Source organism: Kryptolebias marmoratus, linkage group LG8 (genome assembly GCF_001649575.2).
Source record: "Kryptolebias marmoratus isolate JLee-2015 linkage group LG8, ASM164957v2, whole genome shotgun sequence".
Taxonomy (NCBI): Eukaryota; Metazoa; Chordata; class Actinopteri; order Cyprinodontiformes; family Rivulidae; genus Kryptolebias; species Kryptolebias marmoratus.
The window spans coordinates 19435370-19450982 of record NC_051437.1 but is presented as its reverse complement, the minus strand read 5'-3'; the positions used below and the strand labels follow the sequence as shown (position 1 = coordinate 19450982).

The following is a 15613-nucleotide window of genomic DNA, read 5'->3' as shown; positions in this document are numbered from 1 at the left end:
CGCTCCGTCTACCGTCTTTTATTTCTTTTTCAGGCACCTCAAGATTGTTTTTCAAAACTCTTCTGTTTCTTCCTGAACATTCGAAGCCGAGCCACAGCAGCAACTGCTTCTCTTCTTTCTCAATGCATATTTTTAGGAATGGGGAGGGGGGGAAGGTGTCCCCCCCACCCACCACCACCACCACCCGACCCTCAAGGAGAACGGTTCTCCGCTCTCACCGCTTTTCAACAAAGCAATTTTTCATCATTTGCACAGCATGTGTAAACAGCATGAGGGGAAAAAATGAAAAGGAAGGTGGAAAAAAAAGAACAAAACAACAACAACAAGAAAAAAGAGAAAAAAAAACAACGTATTTTTGTCACAAAGCTTGAGCCAACAGAGTCTGGTATTTAAAGTCACGTGTCCAAGTCCGGTGTCCACCACTTAACCCTCAACCTGGCCTTTTTTTTTTTTTTTTTTTCTAACCTGTCTTTGATTGTTGACGTAAAACTCCAGTCAGGTGAAGTGCATTGTGGGATTAGTTGCTAGTATTTTGTTTTGTTTTTTATTTAACTTTAAGCATTTCATTTTACTTCCTTTAATTTGCAAAATGGCATTCTTGCATATGTAATGAAGTAACTTTTTATACAGAAACAAGCGTGGGATTGTATTGTTATTACATCTCCTGAACAATGAATGTGTCCATATTCAAGACAAACAAAAAACTTTAACCAGAGCCTAATGATGTACAGTAACAAAGGAGTTTACAAAGTTTGAGAAAGTAAAAATGGCCTCAAAACATGCACTCCACAGAAGTGGCTAATTTCACAGCTAAACTTTGGTGTGGTAGTAGCTGCCAGTCATTCACAACATATACTGTAAGCACTAACAAGTCATGCAAGATATGAGATATAAGGTTGGGTATAATATTATTTTCAAGCTTTGACCAAAACAGCTATAACTTCTCAACATGAGGTGATCTTAGTCTAAAACTCTAGCATGAAAGGCGGCGGGCGACATGCATTCCTTCGAGAAATGCTAGGCCGTTAATTCTGGAAAGGGGGAGGGTCAAGCTGACAAAGTAGTTTAGTCGGCAACAATGCTCGTCAGTGACAGAGAACAAGAGAAAAAGAGGTGACAGGGTGAGAGAAATGCACACTGACATTAATTTACAGGAAAACAAATACTGTGGGAAAAAAGTTTGGAACACTCATGAATAAGGTTGGAGCAGATGGGACGTAAGGACAATCCAAACTTTTGTTTCAAGGGCAACAAAGCATGGTCAACTTTACTTTGGGGGTCACTTTGAATCAATCAATGTTGGTAACACATGATGATTCAGCCTAATAATGATCCCTGGCATCCTTGCTGAGTTTGTCTCAGCATGTTATTCTTTCAGTGCTTCAGCTTTTCCAGCTACAATTTAATCAATGGGGTACTTTATGTACTACACAGGTTTACAGTAAAACACCATCAAAACTGTGACTTTGTCAGATCTCAAACAATAAACATCCATGATAAAGTCTAAAAAAAAGACAAAACATCTGAACTACGGAGTTCAAGACGTGATGGACACAAACAGATAAGAGAGTGAGAAAAAAGGTTTAAAGGGGATTTTGTTTTGCTCCTAAAGGAGCCCTGGTGGAATGAGAGGGTGACTGAAGCAGCAAAAGATGGGAAAAAGGAAGAAGGTTCACTAATGATTCGGTGTTTGATGTTGCCTCTCAGGACCTAGGGAGATACGCTCCCTATACCATCCAAAAGAGAAAAGGGGTGACGAGTGCTAATGGACAAGAGTATGCATACAAACACTGAATCCTTTTCAGTTTCTTATTTTTTCTGTCATGTCTCATTTTGTTTTCCTGCGTATTTTCAAACCGAGTCTGGTACATTTCTTTCACTGGCCCATTCAGGAAAAGAAAATCACTGATGGCCTCCATCTATCCTATTAGTGAACCCCCATTAGTTAAACCCTCTCTTCCACCAAAACACACACACACCCAGAGCCTCTCATGATCAAACGCACATACTTGAATCGTCTCTTGAGCCGACCTCACTCAAGACACCGCGTCTCCTGAGCAAGTGCCCGAGGGCCAGAGATTTGAGGGCGGAAAGCTTTTAAAGCCAATTAAATGGGGCTTCTTAGAGCACCGGCGCTCCCTTTTAATGCCAAACCTTGAGCTTTGCTAGCATCTATGCAAACCCCCTTTTCATTCCCACTCACACCTCTTACAGTCAACTTTGCAACCATGGGCCTTTTTCTATTTCCTTAATTTTGCAGAAGAATTACTGGTTGTGGAAAGGGGAGTTTTGTTTTAGCTTCAAAGCTGTAATTTTCACAGCCAAAACAGTGCAATTATTTAGTGCCTGCTATTATACATATCACCATGTTTTAGGCATTCCTGGTCAGCACAGTCTACATGATAGCCTTTAACGACGCCTTGTTCAAGACAGTCTTAGTTCCTCCATGCTAATTAATCTGCTTTTATTTTGCTGTTCCTTTCACTGAGAGGAAATATGGATGAGAAGAGAGGAATGGGAAAAGGAAAAACAGAAAGGTAGGACCTAAATGAGTCGTCTTTCAAGTGACAACACCAGGGCAAATCTTTGGGCATGAGAGCAATTCGCTCCTTTTTTTTTCTTTTCATTTCCTCTTCTCTCTCAGACGTCAGTCGTCCAGCTTCCTTCTCTCCATCCCAGGGAGCGTGTTGACAGAGCAGACAGCCAGACTCCTTAATTCCTCTCTTACTCTGTTAATCTGTCATCTTTATCAGGCCGGGGGAGGCAGGAGAGGGGAAGTGTGTGGAGGGGGGGAGATGAGGGGGCGGGGGCGTGACAGGTGGGGAGGTGGGGTGGGGCGGCCGCCACAGACCCCCNGTGACAGGTGGGGACGTGGGGTGGGCCGCCAGCCACAGCCCCCCGATCAATCTCCACATTACAGCTGACAGAATGGTGCTAATAACTTATTGATCCCCCCCTCCGTGCGCCGGGGCCTCCGCCGGCCCTGAAAGCCCCACCATTGATTGGCTTACGGGCCGATGCAGCTGGGAAAGGGAGGGGCAGGGAGCGTGGGGGTGGAGGTGGTGGTGGATGGGCTTAGCTGATGGGGCTGGAGCGAGAGGCGCCTCTGATCGCGCTGAGAGGAGGACGCGCCACCACTACCGACATGTTCAAATAAAACTCTAACATTGTCACATAAAATGCACCTTTTATCGTCTTATTCTCTGATCGGCAGCAATGAGAGAAGAACACCGACAAAAATGGAAAGTGAGAAAACTGACAGGTTGCATCTTATGATTAAAGTGTTTGTTTTTATCCTCTCAAATGTTTACTGACAGATACGGTCAGTGTCCTGATGCTGAAAACATCTGTACGTGTAACAATTACTTATCTGTGAGAAGATCTGGGCTGTGGCTCCTACTGTTACGATAATAACTCGGCCTTAACAGGATATCATAACTGCTAAAAACATGCAAAACCTTTACTTTAAGGCTATTTTTCCTCCCTAAAGCTCAGTCCCGTGTCATAATGAAACTGAAGTTCTTCTAACCTGTTCTGTCAGAGCGATGGAAAAGTTGAATCAGATGCGAATGCTTCACCCTGAAGCTTTTGTTTCGTTTGATGTTTTTGATCCAAGCGTCTTTAAAATTAATAAATGTTTAATAAAAAGTTTAAATCTGTTATGTTGTGCAATCTCTTTTAGGGAATGAGACAGTAGAAGAATGGCTCAACAGCTCCACTAAAAGAACAGGTTTGCTAAAGAAATGTGAAAGGAATTGTTTCACAACAAAAAAATTGCTGTTTTTCTTTTTTTCTTTCTTGTTTCTTTGAATAGATCAACTAACTAGATAGTTAGCTTGACTGGATATATATGTAGTGTATATCCAAACAGCATTACTTCAGTGTGTTGAATGATTTGTTGTTGTGATTGTTATCGCTCATTACCACAAAAGGTGGGCGATAATGGTCTGCTCATGGCTGTGTGTGCGTGTTTGTTTGTTTTTTAGCAAAGCATCTCATGAATCAGTTGACAAATTTCATGAAACTCAAAAAGTAATCATTGGATGTACATCTACAATTGAATACTTTTTAAAAACAACGCAATTCAAGATGGCTGCTACAACCAGCTGAGCACAAAAACAGCTATAACTCAGTGTGGTGGTAGTTGAGAGTCATCCCCACACATCCTCTGAGAGCTAACAGCTTGCTCAAAGTTGTGATTTCTTGTACAATTGGGTATAATGCTGGATTTTTTTTTATAAATTAAAATAGCTACAACACTGTAATTTCTTAACATAAAATGATTTTAGTTTAAAACTGTGGCATAAAAAGCGGCGGGCGATATGCAAGTCTTTCAAGGAAAACTAGGCCTTAAATTTTGTTTTTGTTTCCTGCTTTGTGTGTATACTTTCCAGGAATTTTGAAGATATTTAAAATACCTTTGCTCTGTCGCTTGATGTTGCATTTGGAGAAACAAATTCTATGTGTAAAGAAGGGCAATAATGTTCAAAATGTCAATTTGCTGTGGTAAGTTGTAAGAAGCAGTCCATTTAGTTCAAGTAATTTATGTTTTCAGATTGCTACGAATATATTAATGGGGCAGTCTGCTTGATTTTATGATACGACTGATTTGTCGTCTCCTTTTTGGAATAATACCAGGAGCATTACCCTTGTTAGTATCATTAAGGTGTTGCAAGAAAAATTTCAAGATGTTCTAAATAAGACAGTTCAGATCTTTCCTTGCCCCATTGTTCGAGTATGTCTCCTACAATTATAACGTATTTCTTTATCCGTTTACTGTAACTGTTGCTAGGCAACATTCCGGACTATGCATGGTAATATTCCTGCCAAGCAGCTAATAATTCACCGGTCACTAAAGGTGTTTTAAATGCATCAACAAACAATTATATGACACGAGTAGTGACACTTTCACAAGTTTGAAAGCCTAATCTAACTACATGTAAAGCACAGGAACACGTTGAAACAAAAAAAAGATATTAGATAAAATCTACGTTTTAGAAAACATCACCTATAGCAAATATGTAACAAATTAAATCAGCCACCATTAGGTGGCAAAATAAAACGAAAAGGAATTTCCACTTCAAGTGTTTCCCCTGCTATCTGTTTACATCATGTTTGAGTTTTGTTTGACAGAGGTGTTGTTTTCAACAAAGTCAGTTTTATTATGACAGAACATTTACACTTCTGTAAAGCTGTTACAAGTTTTAAAACATTTAAAAGCACATTTTCCTGTTTGCTTCTCCAAGACAGATAACATCACCCAAGATCCCAAAGCGTTTACTCTGATGCATAATTTCCTTTCTATGCAAATCGTGTAATAAAGAGCCGGTAAGACTTTAAAAGTCGTCCTCAATCGCAATTAGCCAGAAAGAAATACCCAAACAAGCTGCAGCTTCACACGCAAGCAGACCTCGACAAGGTTTTTAAAGCCACACGCAGAAAGGTGTGCATGCACAAACACACACAAAAATGTGCTGAAGCCCTAAACCATGGCTGCAACCCTCCCCACACACACCCCCCCCCACCACACACGCCGACAGGCTGTAACTGCCTCTGGGAGTCTGAGTGTAAGCAGCCAAGGAGAGGGAGTGAGCGAGCGAGCGAGCGGCGGCCCAAAAACACCTTATCTGCCTGTTTGAGTCTCCGGTCTGACCGCAGAGCCACAGTTTACAGTCTCCACAGGCAGCCAGACTCTTAGCGTCGGCGCCCTGCCTCCCCTCTTCTCTCTCCTCCTCTTTCCCACCTCCCTCTCTGTGGAGGGAGAGAGCGAGGGATGGAAAAGCAGGAGGGAGGCAGCCCTCCTGTCTGTCCCTCAGATTTAATTAATGGCCTGCTCCAGCACAGAGACAAGCCGGCAAGCCTGCTTCCCTTTGCTCCTGACCCCTGCCACACACACACATAACACACACACCATCATAGTTACTCCTCTGATACTAACGCTGCACTCATTCATCTCCCTTTCTTCTGTCTTTAAATGTTTCTTCCATCACTCTTGTCCGTCTCTCACTGATCCAGAGTTTCCACCTGTCCTACCTCCTTCACACTTCATCATCTAACACTTCAGGAAGACAAGTCAAACAGTCCAACCGACTGCCAGAACAGAGTACACAAAAAGTAAAAAAAAAATCCACTCGACTTCATACACTTTTCACCCACCTGTGTGCTTGGATCCAGTTTTGAACCCATGGTGATTTTGTGTAGGTTTGCATCCTTATGTTGTGTTATTTGTGTGTTTGAAGATGTGTGTGTGTGTGTGTGTCTAATTTCACTGCAGACAGAATTAGAGCCAGCGGCTGATCGGATTGGACTTGTTTACAGACACAAAGCGAGCCGCTTAGGCAGCCTGTTAAATCTCCCTTTAATGCTCAAACGGACAGATTTTAGGGTCTTGGACTCCCTGTGGCGCAGGGCACGCTGTGTTCACACACACCCCTCCCCCATCACATCACCCCATATATCTGCGTATTTCCCTCCCTCGTTAGGAAAATCATTCAAGGCTCTGATTTCTCCATTAAGTTTGGCTGCTGATTAAGAAGGAAGTTTGGTGGAAATCTGTTCCAAAAAACTGGGGTGTAAGAAAACTGTCTGAGCTGGCTGTGGAACAGTCTGCTACCCTCCTCCTTCCACCCATCCTACCTCGTATCACAGGCACCGTATGGACAATTAATCTGGCAGACAGAGGAGGTGAACACACAGGGTGAGGGTTTGGAGGTGTTGGGTCTGGGGTGATTAGGCCACTTGCTGTGCTTATGGCTAATGAGATAAAAATGGACAAGGTTGAACTTCGGCCAAGATTGGAGCAAAGGTGTGGTCCTTAATGAAAACAGGCACCTCAGTTATTAATTATAAGTCTATCTAAAAGTTCCTGGCCCGGCTGGAGCAATAACGTTTTTGCCCCTGACTGTGTGTGTGGGAGGGGGGCTGTGTGTCCGTCTGATACCAAAGTACCTCGTGAACTAATTGACAAATTTTATTTAAACTTTAAGAAAGTAATCACTGGATATACATCTACAACTGATTAACTTTTGGAGTCAACCTGATTCAAGATGGCTGCCACAGAAAACACAAAAATGGGTCAAATTTAATCAATTTTACAGATATTGTGATAAAGTTTGATGTGGTAGTACCTGAGCCTGAGCCCCAATGCATAATCTGATAAGTAACAGATTGCACAAAAGATTTTCCTATTATCTATTTAGAGTCATCTCTGTGTGTTAGCAAAATATTTCATGAACAATTGAAAGGAGTTAATTGAAACTTTCAGAAAGTAATGATTGGATACACCTCTACAACTCAATCCAATTCAAGATGGCCACCACAGCTAATCAACTTTAGCCAACACAAATGGCTATAACTTTTACAGATATTGAGCTAAAGTTTGATGTGGTAGTAGCTGAGAGTTATTCACAATTCACACTCTGAGCGCAACATCTCGCAATATAGCATGAAATTTGTCCAGACAAAACTTCCAAAATAAAACTTCCTTGAGCCAAAGAACCAGCGTAGATGAAAACAATCTAAGAGTAAATAATTTATTGTATGCAAACTTGAACAGAAAATAACCTCAAACAAGTTATTTAACAAATAGCTGTAATTAAATGCGGTCTGTGTCCTGAGCGTAAGCTGCAAGAAAAGCTCTTAGCTTAGCACACATGCACACTGTGGCTCCTCTGCTCACATGAAACTGGATTAAAGGCAAACAAAGCTATTTATTTAGACACAATTTAAAACAGGGGGTTTAAGGGAAAAAAAAAAATCCTGGAGTGCGGCAGAGAATCTGGAAGAACATTAAGTAATCAACTTAAGAGCGACCTTTAGGAATGAGTAATGAGCTTATCTTAAATTCCCTCAATTGAACAAATTAATTACAAGTAATGGAACATGTACATATGTTACGGGAGATATGAAGGTGGCTATACATCATCAGCGTAAATGTGAAGGAAGAATGGAAGAAAAGAAGGAAAAAAATGCCTTTAATTCAGCGGAATCACACATGTGCGCTGATAAAACTTTAAATGCTCGTGGAGCTCAAGCCTACCTGTGTGTCCAGTACCGGTGCTGTGGTCAGAACCTGACTGTTCCTCGGGCATCCCGTGTTGTCTGGTGTGGTGCAGGTTGGAGATAATTGTAGAGAGGTCACTGTCACGGCTGTAACAAACAAACAAACAAACACAAAAGAGACATTGAGAAGGCAGCTAATCCACTGTACAACCCAAACCAGTTTGTAAAATAGAAATATTAATTCTCACAGTTTTTTATATGACTTACCGTAAACATTCTTCATTCAGACAGACCTGCGCACTTTAAAATGCACGCCTGCACCCAGACTCAAAAGCTACAGGTGGCTGTCCTGTCAACTGGCTCCTAATACACGCTGACAGACTACCTCATCAGACTTCATCCCTTCTCATCTTACACACTCAGATGAACTGATGAACATATTCTCAACTCATAAGACGTTTAGCAGCTTGAAACCCTATTATGTCTCTTTTTCAAGCTGTGTTTTAGGGAAATATGGCAATTGCATTACTGTGAAATGACTGGTCCAAACAAAATATTCAAAGCAAATTGGTTTCACTAAATCTGCAGTAAAGGACACCGAGGACGTTTCTGCCCCCTACACTTTAACAAGAGGTCCTTCACAGATGCAAAAAAAAACAAAAAAAAGGAGCAAGTCCACAACAGCCTCTCAAACACCCGGTCCTGCCCTTTGGCACCCAGAGGAGGAGCAGGAGGAGCAGGAGGAGCAGGAGGAGGAGGAGGAGGGTCTACAGATTAGACTGAGATATGGTTGGAGCCACTCTGTCCTTCCAGTTTTTCTATCTGCTGTCTTTCTAAACTCCCCTCACAACTGTGTCATGGAGGCATTTTATTCACAATCTGATTACTGACTGATCGCATTAATGGAATAACGATGGGAAATAGGTGCTTAGCATCTGAGGGAAGCGTTGCAGTCCTGAAAAACAAGTGTAGTCTACATATGACAGCAAACAATCTGCAAGGTAGGAGGGCTAGAGAGCAGGATATTTCTCAGCTTATGGTCTAAATATAATTTACTGCAATACAACTGTGACATACATACACTAAAAAACAACTTGTTCAATAAACAAGAAAAATTCTAACAACTTTATAGCTGTTTTTTTCAAGATGAAGTTGATTTAATTTAATATATTTATTGCCTGCAGCCATGAAAGGCAGGCAGTAATGTCGTAATTGTCAGTGTGTGTGTGTGTGTGTGTGTGTTTGTCTGTTGTGTTAGCAAATATCTCATGAACCAGTAGATGAATTTTACTGACACGCCTGAAAAGTAAACATCGGATGTACATCTACAACTGATCAATTTTTTTAAATCAACCCAATTCAAGATGGCCGCCACAGCTAGCAGATCTTACCAAACACAAAAATGGCTGTAACTCAATCAATTTAAAGAAATTTTTCATTTCTTAAAATAAGATTTTTTTTTTCTTTTACAACACAAACAAAAAGATCTAAGAACCAATATATAAAACAACCTTTTTTAAAACTATTTTTTAATTATGTTATGTGTGTTTTATGTAGTTACAAGAACTAATTTAAATTAAATTTTCTTAATAAAGTTTTTTTTTAAATAGATCCTGTCAAATGTGTTGGAATTCAAACTAAAGGAGTTTGACATTTCAGTGAAACAAAAGAAAATAATTTTATGTGAATACTTTATTTATTTGTGTTATTGGCATCAGTCTTGTTGAATCACTGAAAACATATTCAACTGAGACAACAAGTCTTATTGTCTTACTGTCAAACCTGATAAAATACATAAATCTTGGTTGGTTCAAAAAGTAATTTTACTTGAATTCAACCAACCCAGTTCGATCAAATATACTTATGTGCAAATGTTTTATAGTTTTTTTTAAGTGTTTGATTTACATAAAATCAATGACAATAAAAAAAAATTCCGAAGTTAAACTCTTTATTATTTATCAGAAGGAATCATTTTTATTTAAATCAAACATGACCTTTAGTTGTTTTTTAGTGCAACACGTCCCAAAGCCCAAAAATGCTCTTCGTCGCCATTATTGTATTGAGATAATGAATCGCAAAACATGCAGCTTTTCATACATGCAGGTTTGATTATATCGGCATCCTGTCACACAAACAGGAATCTCATTTATACGTTTTAATGACATCTTTATTAAAACCACGATCATCTATGAAGGAGGTCTGGTGCGACACGGCGAGCACAATTTATGGGACAGGAGCTGTAAATGGTTCTTAGCAGCCACCACCGTGACGAGGCCACACTGTTTGCGGCCGCTGGATTTGGGTTTTTACAGTCCCATGATTACAGGCTCCTGCTGTAATGTCAGGCTGCTGGTCGCCAAGATGTTTTCCACACACTAACAGAAAAGCTGCAGGGTAGCACTGAGGGCGTCACGTTGGCCTCACCAGTCACCTCTCAGTCACAGAGAACCAGTGACTCAGAAACAGACCCAGACAAAACAGAACCCACTGGTTGCTAGGCGAGGAGACGCTTGATTGGACTTTGACTTCAAACTTTTTGACTAATTACAGGCTTCTTTTTGAGGGTGTAACTTGTTAAAATTAGTAGTTGTATGTGCCTGGGAGCCCAACGATTTTCTTCCAAAATAAAATAAGATACGAAGAAGATTTGTTAAAAGTCATTTAACGGTGCATCCGTTTCGCCAGCAGAAAACAAGTCGCACACAACAGTAAAGTCCACCTGTCTTAGAAACTGCAGCCAAATCAATCAGTCAGCTAGCTGCCTTATAACACCACCCTGTGTCCATCATTTAAAGTGATCATGATAATGCCATCCTGAACTTCTCAGAGAGGTGACAGGGTTATTATCCCGTGGCGAAGTGGCTCCTCTAAGCCATGAACGGCAAGGACACTGTTAGCTGGGTAATTAGCGCACTTCTCCTGAGCTGTCCCGCCTCAGCTTGGGCTAATGAGGGCTTAGCTCTATCCCCACCCACCTCTGCCCTCCCTCAGCTTCTCCTCCTCCCGTTTCTATGGGTGGCGGCAAGGTTATACTCAACCCGTGAAGATGGAGAGGGGGTTGGCAGGCAGTTTAAATGCAGTTTAAAGCACAGTCACCTGAGTCAGCTTCTCCCTAAGGAGCTCCTAAGGCCGGGGTTAACTGGAAAGGACGGGTGCCTGGGAGGAACGGAGAGGGGGGGAGTAATGTTGAGGCCCCTGGGCCTGATGGCTAAGAAGGACATGAGCTGTCTTCTTATCACTCGGGTGCACACCGGAGACAATCATCTCCTGCTCAGCACATCCCTAAACTGGTCAGTCCAGCCCCTTCATCGCCAGACACAGGGGAGACGCGCTGACCCCAGACACGGGGCTGAACTCAAAGGCTGTCATGGATCCAACTGGTGCTCAGCATTACTGATCCCAGGAAACTTTCCTCATAGTTCAGATTTCATCATCTTAATGTGTTCCATACTGGTGTCTGTGTGATAGTATTGTCTGAATTACAAAAACAAATATTTCTTCAAATATTCAAGTGCTCAAAGTCTTTAAGCTTTTGGCACTTGATTTTTCAAATTCTAAGGTTCACAATTTTTCCATTCCATCCCGCGATATATTACTGATAAAAATCGTTAATGTGAACAACGTCATGTCGAGGAACACAAAATGAGGAACTCCGAAAGACGGAAGTGCAGCGCCCGGACCGTTTATGGCATGCACACAACAGAAGGAGAACGAGGCTGTCCGAAAAATGAATCGTCACTTTGTGCTTTAAAAACCCATATTTGGAAGGAGTTTGGCTTCCATGAAGTTACATTAAAGGGAAAAATGACGTTGACAGGAGTCACACTATATGCAAGCTGTGTTTATGTTTCCAACCGGAGGAGGAAAAAGTAAAACAGACGGTTGGTCGCTGCCACTACTAAGCAGAGGAATGTCAAAGATTCCACCTAAATCGGAAAAGGTGGAGTGAATTACAAAGTCCGTTGCGACTTTTATTGCGAAGGATGTGCGTTTGTATTTAGTCGTTGAAAACCAGGGCTCGTGTGCAACCAGGAATGTTTCACACTTTGGAGCCACGATAGAACATGATCATGCTAAGCCAAAAATACTAAAACAGCCATTCCAACACTCCACAACAGGACTGAAAAGTTGTGAAAACTGAAAATAGTAGGTAAGATAGCTCTAATGTGATGCACTGACGTCCATTGCCACAGAATCTTATGTCACTGTACCGCATCATTTTGACTCCTTATTTTGTTCATTTAGTTCTCAAAATATTGTTAGAAAACTGTTTTATACTGCAGTGTAGAGCAAAATATTGTGTTTCTGTTAGGTCTGAGAATTTCTATGCTCAGGATTTTGTTTGAAGTGACATTATGAAAGCATCATGATGCATCGATAATTGTTTTATAATCGCATCTCAGACCTCTGAATCAGAAACAAATCAAATTGTGAAGTGTCTAAAGATTCCCACTCCTATTACAGTCCTTATTCTTACATTTTTTAAAATAATAAAAATGGGCACTACTCCAGGAGCTTTTTTCTCGTTTCTTACAAAGGGTTGTGCTCCCTGCTATGGCGATCTACGATGCAGCCCAAACAACATGAAAAGGCTCCTTCTGCTCACGCCAGGAGTCAGCTCAGTATAAATGCCCAGTAGTGTCCAACTGTGGCATTGGCACACGAAGCTGAGGCGGCAGGGCTGGAGGTCACAGTGTGAGCTGGCACAAGCCGGCGGCCCAGGCGCCCTGACGCCATGTCTCACACCATCGCTGGGAAAGCGCTGACAGACAGACAGCAGGGATGTGAGGGCGTAGGTGGAGAAACAGAGGCGGAGGAGACAGACAAACGGGCTGCGAGAGCTGTGTAACATCTGGTTTGCTCCCTTCATCTGTTCAAGACAACAACTTGAACACGCAGGCTGCTCCAACCTGCGCAAGGTGGCCCAGAGCAACAATCAAATACTGCCAGGCATGATGCAATATTCACAACCAGAGCACTGCGAGGCATGGACGTGAGCAACCTTTCTGCAGCACAAATACAAATATATCCAAGCCTAACAAGCATATATCCAAGTCTCTCAATTTAGGAAAAAAAGAAGAAAAAAAAAACAATTTTATGTCACTAACTTCTGAAGCAGGAATATGGATGTGATCCTTTTTTATTTTTAGACATTTTGTCCGATTTATGCGAGCAATGTGCACACAACTGCTTCTCACAGCTGAATCAAAATGCGAACTAGTGATCCCTGCAAGCAGAGCTGGTAATGAATAAATACAGAAATAGATACATTAATAAATAAGAGTAGCCTGGCTTGACTTTTCCTCACTGTTCCACCACTGTAGAGGCTGACACGAGGTCGATAAAGCAGCCAAGAGAAGAAAGAAAAGTACAATTGAATCAGAATATAGAGTAACATGCTGAGGTTTGACTCATTTCATTTAGATTCAGTTTTTCATTCAATTGTTTTTTTAATCTGGAGAGGCATAATTCAAGTGTTCAAAAATATTAGGTCAGAAAATAAAATTACACATAACTCCTTGACCGATAATCTAACATGTTGAATAACAATTGTGGTCTGCACCGTTAGAAGTGATGAACCTGATTCAACTTTTTGGACACTTGTAACCTTTTTATTTAACCTGTGTTTTCATGAGGAGAAAGAAAACAATTCTAGATGGAAATAAAGTGTTTTGCTGCTAGAAAAATGCCAACTACTACAATGCATTGACTGGGTTACCATGGTAAATGCATGCAAACAAGGCCACGACGTTTGAAGCAGAAAACTCCCCTAAAACCCTATAAAACATCCAAACTCCCTAATTAGCGCTTTAGAGAACCCTTTCCAGTAATATCACAGTTTGTGACCCCTAACTGGCATCAGGAAACGACACAGTTTTTCCAGAGAAGAAGTCAAATGCAACAGAGTAGCTTGTTTTCTGTTAGTGTCTTTCTGGAGTTTTAGTTCAGCTCGACAAGAAAAACCCGCAACAAACAGGAACCAAAGCTGCTCCGTGAACAGGTCTGCTTTAGTGCAGAGGCAGTAATGATCTGTGATGATACGGTGGGAAGTGTGCAAATGCTCATGAATGTGAGAATCTTCATTTTTATTTATACAATCATTAGGCACAGTTTGATTCACCTCAACTTGCCACACACATTTCCAAAACCCTACAGCTCTTTTTTTTTTTTTTTATTCTCGGCAAACAAGAAGTTTCAGACTGTTTCGGATGAATTTGCTACTAAGGAAGAAAAATTAGGACAACAGTGGATCTGGTTCAGATCAATGTGTTAATGAACTTTTTTATTAAATGAATTATATTAAAGAAGTCTCTTGTAAAGAAAAAAAGCCGACATTAGCCTCTTCAACTGCCTTTGACACTGAATCCCAAAGACAGAAAAGGCAGATTTACTCTCCTTTTGTTTACATAAATGTGATTAAGTAACAAACTCCTTTTCTCACTCAAGCCTGGTTATCTATAGCCAGCTGAAACCAATTTCTAGACTGTCCTCTCATGAAAATAAAATAAAATAAACAGTGCAACTGACTGTTTCTAGATGCAGCTGATCCAAACCGCAGCTATGTTTCATCGTGACAATGGTCTAAGTAATTATGACAGGAGAAACTGAAGAAGTGATGTGTAGTAATTACACTCCTACAAAGCTCAGATGGAACACAAAAGTAAAAGCACGGTTTAACAATTCCACACTAGGATTTAAAAAAAAAAAAAAGACCAAACTTCCGTTTGTAGGTGGTCTTCCCTCTGCAGCCAATCAAGTGGAAAAAAATGCAATAATGATGGATCAATTAAGCAAATCAATCCTCTAAAAACTCTATCTAGCCACCAATAATCTGTTTAAGACAGGCTGTATTATAGTGAACTTCAGGAGGGCTGAATGAGAATTAAAACAGATGAAAATCAGACTTTTTGTTGCTGAATGGATAATTACTTCAAAGCATAAAAGTCCTCCAGACTTAACCAGACAACAATAAATCATTTCTGTTCCACAGTGGGACATTATTCTTATTTTTATATGACTTTACACCAAAAACTGGAGTGGAGTGGGACTTCTATCGTAACGCTAGCCACGACACGAAGTACTGAAAACTTTAACAAAGCGGCATGATAAATTTGATGTATGGGTTTAAGTCGAGTTACAGTAGACGGCAGTGGGTGTGACGCTGCTCCCGTCAGGCCTGATGATGTGAGGATGAGACAGCACAGATACACTCACACATGTATACAGAAGCCCCGTATTTTTCACATCCATTGGCCAAATCCAATTTGTTAAGACCCTTCTACGACTCACTTACGAAGCTGCGGTCAATGGAAATCACATTTTCATGATTGGACATCCCATTATCCTGTTTGTCCAGACCCACGTCGGGGGATAAAGCCGAGCCCAGACAGATGCCAAACGACAGACCGGAGCTGCGGCTCCAGCGAGTCCGTCGCCTTTCAAAGGGTAAAAACCTGATATATTAGTCATAAGTGTTCTTTAAATTCATTATCATCTTAACGCGCCAGCGGCACAAGTGTCAGGGGGAGGGGAGGTCCTCTTAAACGAGGTTAGTGGATCCATTTAAAGCTTCACAGTTGCTGTGCTGTCCGCCGTGTCACACGCGAGTCTC

At 41.2% G+C, this 15613-nt stretch overlaps 1 protein-coding gene across 3 annotated transcripts in view; it reads right to left on the bottom strand.

The window, feature by feature from the left end:
• samd11 (sterile alpha motif domain containing 11) overlaps nt 1–15613 on the bottom strand; it is an 82391-nt gene that overhangs the window by 21089 nt on the left and 45689 nt on the right. For all 3 annotated transcript variants that reach the window (XM_017417850.3, XM_017417852.3, XM_017417853.3), the window contains one exon: nt 8039–8148. In XM_017417850.3, the coding sequence (XP_017273339.1) occupies nt 8039–8148 (110 nt within the window). The remainder of the gene's footprint in view (nt 1–8038; nt 8149–15613) is intronic.